Source organism: Nothobranchius furzeri, chromosome 9, assembly GCF_043380555.1.
Source record: "Nothobranchius furzeri strain GRZ-AD chromosome 9, NfurGRZ-RIMD1, whole genome shotgun sequence".
In the NCBI taxonomy this organism is placed as follows: Eukaryota; Metazoa; Chordata; class Actinopteri; order Cyprinodontiformes; family Nothobranchiidae; genus Nothobranchius; species Nothobranchius furzeri.
The window spans coordinates 60,952,622-60,965,732 of NC_091749.1; the positions used below are offsets into that span (position 1 = coordinate 60,952,622).

Here is a 13,111-nt window from a genome sequence, read left to right on the forward strand (position 1 = left end):
GGAAGCATCTGGTATGAGTTTTCCAATTAAATTCAGTCTTCAGTCAAATATCTTCTGGTTTTTAGTATTGCAATATCGTCTCCCCTGTATTGTGACCAAGCCCCAACAATGCGGGACAGAAATTAAGGCCAACGCGGGAGTGAAATAAGTTGCGGTTCCACCCTCATCCGCTGGGGGCTGGTGTCAGAAGCGAGCAAATCCTCATTGACTCCCATGTTAAAAATACCAATTTCACAGCAGAAATAAACATGTTTACAGCCTGGTACCAAAACATGTTTTTGGTTTAAATAATCAAATTTACACTCATGACAACTCTGAGGGGGGTGAATTTTTTGTCACTCTTCTGTTTAAGTGTATTAAAAGCCTAAAATTCTGTATAATTAATGAGCATCAGACCCACGTGACCACAGAGCTAGCTCCATGGAAAGGCCTCAGTAGCCTCAGCCTTGCCTGAAAACTGTTCCGCGATTTTTAGTCTCTGAACTTAGTTGTAGCGTTTGTGCATTCTTTTTTGGATATTATTTGTGCAATTGTTTGGCAAAATGACTTGCTGTGGTATTAATTGCACTAATAGAGCGTCCAAGGAGTCTCCACTTCATTTTTTTTGGTAAGCAAAATTATATTTATGTATTTATGTCGATGATTTTAGGTCGCTGCTGCTCTTGCACTAGCTGAGCTTAGATTTTAAGATGTACTGTTTAACCATGAAATTTAAATGTAATAGGGTAAAACCCAGTGTATTTAACATAACGCTGCATTTTAGAAAATGGGTTGAAATATAACATGTTGGTGGAGCTGGGTTCCGACTACCGGTATGGTCCCCACCCTGCGGCTCGCCGCATCTCTGATCGCCGCAGCGCTTGTCTGCTGCGCGGGCTGCTGTCTTGTGGATCTCTCGGCTGGAAACCGATGTTTTCAACCCAGTTCTCCCCAGCGGCAGCTCTGCACATCTCTGATCGCAGCGGCGCTTGTCTGCTGCACGGCTGCCAGCTTGTGAAGCTCTCGGGAGACCTCTGTGTTCCACCCGGTTTTACCCAGCGGTCAGCCCAGCATATCTGTGACTCAGAAGCTCTGGTGTTGTGCACAGTTAACTCCGGTTGTAGCTTGGTTGCTGCCTCCGTTAGCTTAGCTCCCACCTCCACGTAAGCTTTGGGTTAGCTTCAGTTTAGCTTGTAGCTACATTAGCTTCAGTTCGACGGGTGTCGTCATTTGATCCCAGCCTTACAGCCCCACCCTCAGCTCCACGTCTCTTCCCTTTTGTGGAATTGTCTGGGCTTGACGGAACCTGTGACACAGTCAAAATGGCGGTGGTGGCCACCTCCCTTTTAGCCTCAAAAACATGTTATTGGAGTCTATGGAAACCCATTGTCCATATATTTCTATGTTGATGATTGTGACACATAACCTATCGCCAGACAGAACGGGACTGATAGATGGATTGGTGCTGCGCCTGCAGTGATGCAGGAGTTGTACCGCTCCGTCGTGGTGAAGAGGGAGCTGAGCCAGAAGGCAAATCTCTCGATTTACTGGTCGATTTACAGTCGAACCCTCACCTATGGTCACGCGCTTTGGGTAGTAACAGAAAGAATGAGATCACGGATACAAGCGGTCAACATTGAGTTTTCTCCACAGGGTGGCTGGGCTCTCCCTTAGAAATCGTTCGGGAAGGGCTTGGAGTAGACCCGCTGCTCCTCCACATCGAGAGGAGCCAGTTGAGGTGTCTCATGCATCTGGTTAGGATGCCCCCTGCGCCCCCCCATTCCCGTGAGGTTTTCCGGGCACGTCCAACCGGAAAGAGACCTAAAGGAAGACTCAGGACTGAAGGGACTATGTTTCTTGGCTGGCCAGGGAACGCCTTGGGATTCCTCTGGAAGAGCTGGCCCAAGTGGCTGGAGAGAGGGAAGTCTGGGCTTCCCTGCTTAGGCTGTTGCCCTCATGACCCGACCCCGGGTAAGCGGATGAGAATAAATGGAAGGATGGATCCTATTGCCAAATTCTTGCCTATATAGACCCATAATTTCTAAGAGCATAGTAATAAAATAACACACACAACCAGGAGAGACCTGCAGCACACTTATTGAAATATGAGTTTTCTGAGTTGCCATCTTGCCTGGGCGAAGCTTGCTTGATTGCCAAAATCATCCAGGGGGCCTGATAGTTGGGCAATACTTAATTTCTGTTTTCCATTTTAGGCTTGTTTTGTTATTAGGCGGCCTTTAAAGTTTTTTTCTTTTCAGGATTGTTTGTCACTTGCATGATGCCGCACAGATTTTAAGGCATAATTAGAAAACAAGCGCTTGCTCAGATCTAAGCTAATAAATACAGAGTTGGCTGAGAGATTCTCTCGTAAAGGATAGACCTGATCGCTCCTCCAGCCTCTTTTATTGGTTTACTTGTGTGTGCAAAATTGTGTTTGACTGCAGATTAGTGGTCACGTCCTACATGTTCCACATTTCCACTAATTATTGATTACAACACCTAAGTCTGAAGGAGAACATTTCTAACTCCCGAGAATGAGCTTGTTAAAGTTTTTCTCTGCCAAAAGCCTTCAGAATACCAAGGTAATTGTTTCACTGTGTGGGGCTTTGTAGCAGGTTTCAAACACTCCTGTCGTTTTGCCCGTTGTGACTTCACTTCCTCTCACATGTGGACAGCAGTCGCCACTCACACTCCTGCTTGATTTGAGAGGGCGTTGTGTCGTGAAACGTGTGTCCACCACAGTTAAACATGATTAAAGTTATGCAGGTAGAAGTTTTTAGAGAGGTCTGTAGCATTTAGCATAATTTGATATTTTCTGCTCACTAGAATCATCTCAAACTTGCCACACTTACCCGTTTAATCAGAAACATCAGATGAAAAGCTTTATTTGAATTTGCCACATTGCTGGTTTTCCTGAGGTTTCCAAAAAGCTGACTAGTGATTTACCAGATTTTGTTGCATTTCTTTGTAAGTTCTCAAAATTCTTCATTTCCTAACTTCCTGTTTTCTTGTCATTTTTTTCCTACTATTTCCTTTTGTCTTAAACAGCTGGCAGGAAACAACTTTAATAGATAATTATTGTTTTTCTTCTATACAAATGATCATTTGTTTTGCGCTACATACCTGGCATTAACGTCATGTAACATGCAACAAAAATTTAACCTGGTTTATTTGTAAATTTAATTTAGTTTTTGTATTTTTATTGGGTTTATTTCAGATTTGCTCCCCTAATGTTGATGTTCATTTGTTCAACATTACTGACTGGTGTCATTTCTTTAAAGGTCTCATTAACAATAAATTTGCCATGGTTTCTTACATGATGGAATGCCTTACAAGTTATTTTCTGTGAGGAAAACACTCATGCGATAATTTTTCAGGTGGTAGTTTGTGGTAGAGTAGTTGTGGGAGGGGGGAGGGGGGGCAGGATTTGAAGTGTAACTCATTAATATTCATGATAAGCAAATGACCCATCTCTGATTAACAGCAATGCGACTCTTCCACTGCCCTCATTCACTCTTCTCTCTTGAATAAAGAAATAAAATGTTGCTATATTTTCTCTGCAAAGGACACAAGCCCAAATGTGCCACCATTTTGCTGATGATTAGCTTCTACTAGGCACGCTCTGCTTTCTCCATGCTGCAGAATCACAGTAGTCTACTGTGGCCACAAGTCAGGGTGGGTGAGGCCAAGAATGCTAATTTTCCCTGGGGTTTTCTGGCCTGATCGTTTTCCGTTTATTTCCCGTTTGTGGCTAATGCTGGTGAACTGGGAAGAAGACTATGTTCACCTTCAGCCTGCATATGAAACTCAGAGTGACTGATCGTCTTTTAAAACAAGTTTTACAGTTTCTCAGTGAAGGAGACCTTTAAGGCACACTTAGGGTTTTGCTTGCTTTTAGCACCTCCTAGTGTTCATAAGTAGAACACCTTCATCTGACAGCTGTAACGTCTCCCCAGCCTTCATTAGTGTCTACATGATCAGTTCGTCACTAAATTAAACTATCAGCTGTGTTAATGATCTAAAACATGCAGGAAACGTGCTGGAAGCAGCCTGCAGCGCCAGGTATGTCAGCTCATTTTTTCCCCCAAAAGACCAGACTGACGCTCTGAAGTTGGAAATGTGGTATTCTGGTCACAGAGGGTAGTGGGGTCTGAGTGACATTTCATTAACCTTTTAAAGGGTCATTTTATTACAAACTAGCACAAGAAAATGATTTAATATATGAAAAAGTTGTCAAGTACTGTATATCTTCACTGAAGGATTACTGGATCAGAAGTAAGAACTAAAAGTATTTATTTACTTATTAAACAAGAAAGTACCAATAAGTACTCAAAAAATATTATAAGAAGTAAAAAGTTAAGAATAGCGAGGTCTTTGTTGGGTTATTTAGCATAAAAACAAACTCTATCTCTAGATTGTTTTTTTTTAAGTGAAGTTTCAGTTTGTGACCTCAGCGTTTCGCTAATCAGTAGTTTAGGTTTCGTTGAGGTCAAAACAATAACAGACATGCTTATGACTCGTGAATGCTGTAATATAAAGACTTTTCCCAACTCTTTTTCCGCAGCACCGCTTTAGTTTCTGTCAGGCTCTTGTTAATCATTAGATCAGGCTGAGTTCGGCTTCCTCACGTTCCTGCAAACAGAGACACGCATTCCAATATAGTTTCTGAAGCCCTGAAGATCCTCTGCAAACACGACAGTCTTTACTTTCTAAACTGACATCTTTATCTGCTCACGTGGATCGCAGGAAGCATCCAGACGGACCGGGCGGGAGTGTGTTTTGTTTAATAATCGAACCAAATCCTAAAAATAATGAAGAAATGTGACCTGCATCTAATTGGGTTGTTTAAATCCCTCGGATGCTTAAGCACTCTTGGTGGTATTTCCACAGCCTGAGGAAACTCACCGGGTTTTAGTAATCGCTTAAGGTTAGGAACGAGCACCAAGAGGTTAGTGTGCGTGCGTGCATGCGTGCGTGTGTTTGTGTGTGTGTGTGTGTGTGTGTGTGTGTGTGTGTGTGTGTGTGTGTGTGTGCGCGTGCGTGCGTGCGTGTGCGTGCGTGTGTGTGTGTGTGTGTGTGTGTGTGTGTGTGTGTGTGTGTGTGTGTGTGTGTGTGTGTGTGTGTGTGTGTGTGTGTGTGTGTGTGTGTGTGTGTGTGTGCGTGCGTGCGTGCGTGTTTGTATGTGTGTGTGTGTGTGTGTGTGTGTGTGTGTGTGTGTGCGTGCGTGAGTGTTTGTGTGTGCGTGCGTGTGTGTGTGTGTGTGTGTGTGTGTGTGTGTGTGTGTGTGTGTGTGTGTGTGTGTGTGTGCGTGCGTGCGTGCGTGTTTGTATGTGTGTGTGTGTGTGTGTGTGTGTGCGTGCGTGCGTGCGTGTTTGTATGTGTGTGTGTGTGTGTGTGTGTGTGTGCGTGCGTGCGTGCGTGTTTGTATGTGTGTGTGTGTGTGTGTGTGTGTGCGTGTGTGTGTTGCAACTGAGCCTGTTGATCCACAAAATAGACACTGAACTAGATGAAAACGTGCTTTTTGGATCTTTCTAACAGATTCTTACCCATAATACAATCTTTCAGTGGTCGTAGTGAAATGGGCAACCAAGCTGTGTGTGAATCAGAAATAACTTTTCAACATAATTGATTGGCCAGACTTTCATAACAAGGTCACTTCTTATAAAGTTCCTTAGCCATGATGCAAATTCTGCTTTAATTGTAATGACAGATGCATGTTTTTAACTTTTATATAAAACAGTTTAAACTGTGTTTCAGCTCTTTTTACCACTGATTCAAACACATATGTCTAATGAATGCTTTGTTTTCTGGGAGAACGTTCACATAATGTGTAATGCAGGTCTGATGAGTACTAGATAGCAGTTTGAATTTGATTATATCTTTTAGCTAAAACCAGGAGCTCACTGCTGCTTTGCAGTCAAGTTCAAGGTCCTCTTTGTTGAACTCTAACTAAAATTGATTTTTTTTCCCCCTCAATATTTCAGGGATCAAAGAGCATCGAGGCTGATGGGGATGAAGATGAGGAGGAGACAGAGGAGAACGGCATGATCCAGCCTGCTCAAGTGTTTGCACCAAAAAGTCTCATTCTTGTATCCAGGCTGGATTATCCCGAAATATTCCGGGTAATAAGACTCCGTACAGTTATATCTTGATTGAAAATATTTGTCAAACCACTCAAAAAGAAATTCCAGCCATTTTTGTTCAAATATTCTTTAATCCTGCAATCCTGAAATGATGATGATCCCATTTGTACCGTCTGCAGCGGGTCAAGTTAGCTTAAGGGCTAGCCTGCACATCACTTGAGCATATTAGAAATATCAGCTGTTATCTTTTCATTACAAGCTGTTATTACACTCACGTGTTTAATAGGTCAGAGCAAGTTGTGTTATCCATGTGAGCTTTCTCTTACAGAATTATCCATGTTTCACGTGTAGGGATGTTTGGGGCTGATCTACACCGTGCACATCGACAGCCTGAGTTTCCCCTTAGACGGTCTGGTGGCCAACCTCTTCACGTTCTTGGTTCCTGTTGCTGGTGGATCTCAGGTGAGTCTGGCCTGACATGCTGTGACAACACCTCATAGATCTGTTGCACAAGTGTTTATCACGAGCGAGCCTCAGTTCATACCACCAGGGCCTAAAGATGGTCCGTATCAGAGTATTTGAGCAAGTTATCGTGTGTTAAAGTGATGCATGAGACTCAACAGAGCAGCGACATGATTTATGTTTGTTATGCAGCCAGTGTGGAACATTGTGTTCATGTGGTGCTCGGGGTTGTTGTCCAGCCACAGCCTCTATTTGTTTATTTTTGTTTTTGATGCATCCATTTTAAACTTTGGACAATTTAGAAGAATTTGTCAGAAATCGCTATTGTATTAGTTACTTTTTTTTTTTTTTATTTAACCTTAATTTAACCAGATAAGTCGATTGAGAACTCATTTCCCATTTACAACAGCGATCTGGCCAAGAGGTAGCAGCAACAGACACATAGTTAGCTTTACATCAAAGAAAAACAGATGAGATAAAACAATCAGACATAAAGACAAAGGACTGTTCTCATACGGGGCAAGGGTCAAACAAATTCTGTGAAACAAGCAGATAAACGTAGAATTAAGTCAAGAATGAAATTCCTGTTTGCTGTATTGCAAAATTGCTGATTCCTGATTATCATCACAGAAATAAACATCATTAATAACAAAAGTCTGAGGAAAAGTCTGTCAGCAGGGCGCCTCTAAATTAGCTCAAAGTTATTAAACTCGACATGCTACGTTTGAGATGTTTTTATGCTACAGATTTATTGAAAGATTTCTTTAATTTTGCTGAGACTTCTAGTTTTTTGTTGTTATCGTTCAGTTCATCAACTGCAGCAGCTGTGTGTTCACTAAATGTGTAGTCCTTATTTGTTGCAGCAACAGTGCGCTCGGCCATCAATCTGAACATCAGTGGCTTTACGGTGTGAAGTCGATGGTTTTGGAGATTCACCGTGATCCAGTTCTGACATTCTCTCATTTCTGTTTCTGTTTTCTACAGAAGCTGTTTAGCTTAGGAGCCGGAGATCGGCAGCTCATCCAAACGCCTCTCAACGACACGTTACCCATCACAAACAAGAGTGTTGCCCTGCTTTTCCAGCAGCTCGGTGGGTTCACACACTTTGAGAGAAGGACTAGTCTTATTCTAGCCTGCTTTTTGTGAAAAACTCTAAAAACCCATTTTTAAATTATTATTTCTGATTATAAACAGTCACTGTGAGTTTTTCATCCAGGCTGAACATGAAAATAGTCTCCTACACCTATCTCCTGCATTAGCTTCCCAGAGAAAACAGACGGTGAAACTCTAGGATTTGAAAATCCTGACAGATCTACGTCACACTGTCACTTAGCGTTCATGGACTCACCCATCTTGACTCGCGACGGGGAAGGCTGTAGTTGGTTTAGCCTACAGGAAGCAGCAGAGAACATCCTGACTAGTAAAAGCTAACTGTTAGCATTAGCAGCTCCACCACGCAGCAGAGCTTCTTCAGACTTGTGTTATTTGTGGAGATAAACATCAACGTTGCAAGTCAGGAGTCGTGTTGCTGTCATCCAATCCGAGGAGAGATGTCAAAATATCAGGAAATAAGAGTCGAAATCCTGCCGTGTTGTGCCACTCTCTGAAGCAGCAGACTTGTCCATGCCGATCCAAGCACTTCTAGGATTTGTGTGCCCTGAGTACGGCTTGCAAGGCATTCATTCCTACTAGAGACCACTGCAAATGTATTGATTAAACATGTTTCCCACACATTTAAAGGTCTAAATGGTACAAGATTAATTGAATTTGTGCTTCTGGCTATTATGTTGACACCGCTGCCCGTTTTGAGACTAAGATTTATTCTTTTTGTTGAAATAATTATAAACATTGGGATCTAATTCTAAACATTAGTCACCTTTTAGCTTAATCAGGCAACTTAATGTGTGATATCCAGTCTTTGTTGTACATAATAGACTTGATTCAGCTTCCTAGATCGCATGATGGTAAACTTTAGCACAGAAAGTCAGGAGACTTGCTTGGATTCAGTAAGAGCTTTAGTTAAATCTGTGTTTCTGAGGAACTGTAGTCTTTGTGTTGACCCTTCAGTCTTTCTGTATTTTGCATCTACTAACAAGCAGATGATAAAGATTTGCTGCCATCTCCACGGATTGTGTCACAATGGTTTAAACAGCATGTTGTTTATTTAGAAGTGAAGGAATTGTATGGGTTGTGTGTGTGCTTTTTAAGTGCTTGACTGTCTTTGATTTATGGTGACTTGTGTGGCTTTGTGGGGCTGTGCTTCCAGAGAATATCCATCACTTTCCTCAACTCCCCATGCTTTGGCATTAATCACAAAGCAAGCATTACTCTGTAATGGAGGTCGTTCTCAAAGGCCCGCTCTTGTTTCACTTACTCAGCGTGCATGTGTTGGCTCCGAGTTAAATTAAATATAATTCACCTGAAATTTGTTTGTAATGGAAAGTTGGCCCTTTAGCTTGGTTTGATCAGAAGAATGTGCTTGGAATCCGTGATCTCTGCTTCCTGAGTGCATTAACACCATCCTCGTTTTGTTTAGACAGAATGAAGAACATGCACATGGGGGGTACTTGCACGACACACTTGATTGGGGTTATGTGGTGGTTATGCATTCGTAGCCAATCTGGATACACTGAACAGTGTTGACTCTTGTGTTCTTCCTTGGCCGCTCAGTCATCTTAAACCTGCTGCCATTAATCAGCAGAGCTCAGAGAGAGCTGATGTTTGTTCTCTTCGTAGTGTAAATTCATTATACATGTGGGGGAATGTTCAAGAGGTCAATCAAGATGAGGAATTTTGACTTTCATTTTCCTTAAGTGTCACCCTGGCTTTCCATGGGATGTGTAATTGTTGTATAATTTTTGTAAAGCATAAAACGCAGCTAGCTGATTGCCGCTGTTATTGTCAGTCATTGATTTTATGGATGCATCAGAGAACCGAACTATTGCTTTAATTTAGGGCTGCACGATATTGGGAAAACCTGCGAAATGCAATAACGGTGATTAATATTGCAATGATGATATTTCTTGCAATGAATAAAAACTTAACTCAGGAACAAAAATAATCAAAAACAAAGAAATAAAAAATGACCAAAAAAATTCATAAAAATTAGAAAAGCAAAAGATGTGAAGAACGGGGAAAAGAAAATGTACAAGAAAAGGCAATCAGTGGATCCCGGGAAAAGCAGAATCAGCAGAAAGAGCAGAACAAAGCTAACTCAGGTGTTTGCTAACCATCAAAATTAAGTGTCGTCCGTCTCGGGGGTGGGCATCTAACATATGAGAACTCACCCAATTGGCCAAATGGGTGAAAAGCTCTTTTTGATTGGTTAAAAAACATCATGCTTCTGTTTGATTGACAGAATGCATAATTTGTAGCAAACATTTGAGCTGACCATTCATAACGATATTTATCTGTTCTGCATATTGCGCATGCTGATATCACGATATTGATATATTTGCGATATATTGTGCAGCCCTACTTTAAATTGACTGAAGTTGGTTTTTAAAATGTAAGTAAATACTTTAGTCTGCGTGCTTATAAGCGCATTCAGGAGGCTACATGTTTTATAAAAATATCACATTAGTTTCCTTACATTGAACTAAATAATTATAGACAAGTTAAGAGTCAGACACCAGCAGTTAACTATGTACACCCCTATGTGATGGTATAGGCTAATCAGAAGAATGCCAACATGAAAGGGCTCATGTCGCCACCTACCTTAGTGGAGTTGTACACACTTCATTCAGTAATTTGTTTTTCGGTTTTAGGTACAGAGCAGTTGTTATTGAATAGACTTCAGCTTGTTGAAAAGGCTGCGGCACGCTTGCTGATGGGCACTAGGAAGTTGGGCCATATTACCCCTGTACTGGCCTCTCTTCATTGGCTCCCCATAGTGTACAGAATCTATTTTAAAGTTCTGCTCTTTGTTTTACAATCGTTAAATGGGTTGGCTCCTCCGTATATTGATGAACAGGTAAACCCCTATCCGGCAAGAAATGTCAGGTCAAGCTCTCAATTCCTCTTAGAAATTCCAAAGAGTTGTTTGAAAACTAGGGGAGATGGAGCATTTCCGGTGGCGGGTCCAAAACTATGGAACAGCCTTCCCTTACAACTAAGAACTGCACAGATTTTGGAAAATTTAAAATCCTTACTTAAGACACACATATATGAACTGGCTTTTATGGCAGGGTACATTTTAGTTGAATGCTTTTATTATTGTGTGGTTTTGTTGTGCTGCACTATTATGTATAACAGTTTGTTTTTATGCTGATTCTTATTACTCGCATAACTGGAAAGTGCTATTCAAAAAAACTTATGAATGAATGAATTAATGAGCCACAAAAAGCAGTAAACCAGAGATATCAGGAAGTTGTGTTTTTGAGGTAGGGGGTTTAAAAATAAACTCATTTCATGCAGGCAACCAGCTTTCTTGTAGTATTTGTACAGGAATGGAATTCCTGTAAAGGCCATTTACCATTCCATTAGCAGGAATAACTGGATAAGAAAAAAGCTAAAATTAAATATTTTTTGACAGTTTAAACGTAATAATATCTCGTGTTGTTCTTGGTCAAAAAAGCCACTTCAGGGTGTTGAAATACCAAAAAGGGTGTTTTTCTGTTTGTTTTCCTAGCATTAACACTAGAACTCCCAGAGAGCCGCCATTTGGCACCGTTGTTTTCACCTAGCATTCTTATTCACTTGTGAACGTTCACTTTTTTTCTGTAAATCACTTCAGAAGATGCTAGTGCTCCCCTCACCTCCCCCTCTAGCCTGTAGTTTTTTTTTCTAGCAGTCAGGTAAAGATAGCCTAGGGAACTAGACCAAATTCTTGCTTTGCAAAGTATATATATATATATATATATATATATATATATATATATATATATATATATATATACATATATGTATATATATGTATATATATATATATATATATATATATGTCTGGCTTGCCAGGCTAAGGTAAAGACGCAGCTAGAGAAAAACCAGAGACACAAGACTACTCAACAAGAGTGTCTTCAGTCAGAGGCTACATGCAGGATATAATGACAGAGCATACGGGCATCTGTAAAACATGATTTTTTTTTAATTACTATGTTTGAAGCCTTTATAGCTTATGTTGCATTCACAACTTGTGCGCTTATCTGAAGTCTTCACAAAGTCAGTCATAAATTATTTTGGGTGGGCAAGTTCAGTTGACCAGATTCAACAGAAGCCCATTTTACAAAAGGGCCACAAAATGCTCAGGCAATCCAAGAAAGCATTATGGTTTTATTAGAGCAATAAACCTTCAAATGCACAAGCCTTTAGTGAATGTTTTGTATTGCAGCTCAAACCATTTTGGGGGAATAATGCAGGTTAACTGCAATGCAGACTTCGACTGTCCAGGTTCCTAAAGAAGGTTCATAACAGCTGTGATGAAGCTGCTTTTCAGGTGTTGAAAACAAGCCAGACTCTTGAAACGGCTTCAGGTGATCAGCTAAATCTGAATATAATTTATTTTTCTGCAATTGCATGTAAAAAGAAATGGTGAAAAGTGAAACTTCTTCAGTCCTTTGAGTTTTGACGTGATCTGTTCTCTGTCTCAGCTGAAGCCACGCTCCTTGAGTGTTTCAGACAAACCCTCAAAGAGGTGGCTGTCCGTCTCAGCTCCTGAGAATTGTCTGGCTACTTCTGCCTCTGCTCGTAAAGACAGAGGTTCACCGATCTTGTTGTCACTCCAATTATGTGGGAATTGGTTGTTTACTAACTTTCCCATGTTTACGTAGTTTATATACTCTTTCCGGTCGGGGGTCACCGCACATTTGCTACGTCATTTGACATCTTCCTCTGTTGTGCCAAGGCGCAATCACTGTTTATAGGACAGACAATTACCGCAATATTACTACCAAGCGAGGCGCAACAAATGCAGCTAAATTCGCACAACGCCATTCCAGCATGGTGTGTTCATGAAACGCACTGTTGCGGTAATGTTACGCTGATTTGCCGGCACAGTGTGTCGTAAAAAGGGCTTGTGAGTCATTTTCTACCAGGGCTAAAGAGGCAAGCAAAATGAGGCCAACCTAAATGACTACGTTTACATGCAGCCAATATCCGGGTTAAGGTTGGCGTTCGGGTTTCTGAGTTGATCAGAATAACCCATTTACAAGCATAAATAGAAAGAGTTACCCCTAACTTGCATAACCCGATTTAAATGCGGATGTTGGGGTAGCGTCAGGACGTATGGACTACGTCAAGACGCAATATGCGGTTACCTTCTTGTATATTTCGCTGTCTCTGTAATTTCGGCCGTCAACAAAAGACATAATGTTCATACTTTTCACCAGACCGATGAAGAGAGAGGTTTCCTCGTCACTCCAAAAGTGTGGTGCTGTGCCGCGACTCGCCATTTTGCCCTCAACTTGTTGTTTACTTCCGGTGTTCTGGCGCATACAAGACGTCTCGCTACTCAAAAGACCAAGATTCCTTGCGAACAGAGCATGCGCAGAACACACGCTTTGATGGGGATATCCCGGTATGCATTTACACGACCAAACATTCTGGTTAGAAAAGGGTTACCCCAGGTGTAGTAACACCAGCCAGTTCAT

General features: G+C 41.4%; 1 protein-coding gene across 3 annotated transcripts in view; it reads left to right on the forward strand.

Moving 5' to 3' along the window:
• The window catches only part of sbf2 (SET binding factor 2), a 145,981-nt gene that overhangs the window by 61,682 nt on the left and 71,188 nt on the right, over positions 1–13,111 (forward strand). For 2 of the 3 annotated variants that reach the window (XM_070555014.1, XM_070555015.1), the window contains exons 4-6: positions 5,964–6,101; positions 6,414–6,524; positions 7,509–7,614. In XM_070555014.1, the coding sequence (XP_070411115.1) occupies positions 5,964–6,101; positions 6,414–6,524; positions 7,509–7,614 (355 nt within the window). Of the gene's footprint in view, positions 1–1,796; positions 1,951–5,963; positions 6,102–6,413; positions 6,525–7,508; positions 7,615–13,111 lie in introns of those variants that run through there. The other variant, XM_070555016.1, reaches the window with a different exon arrangement.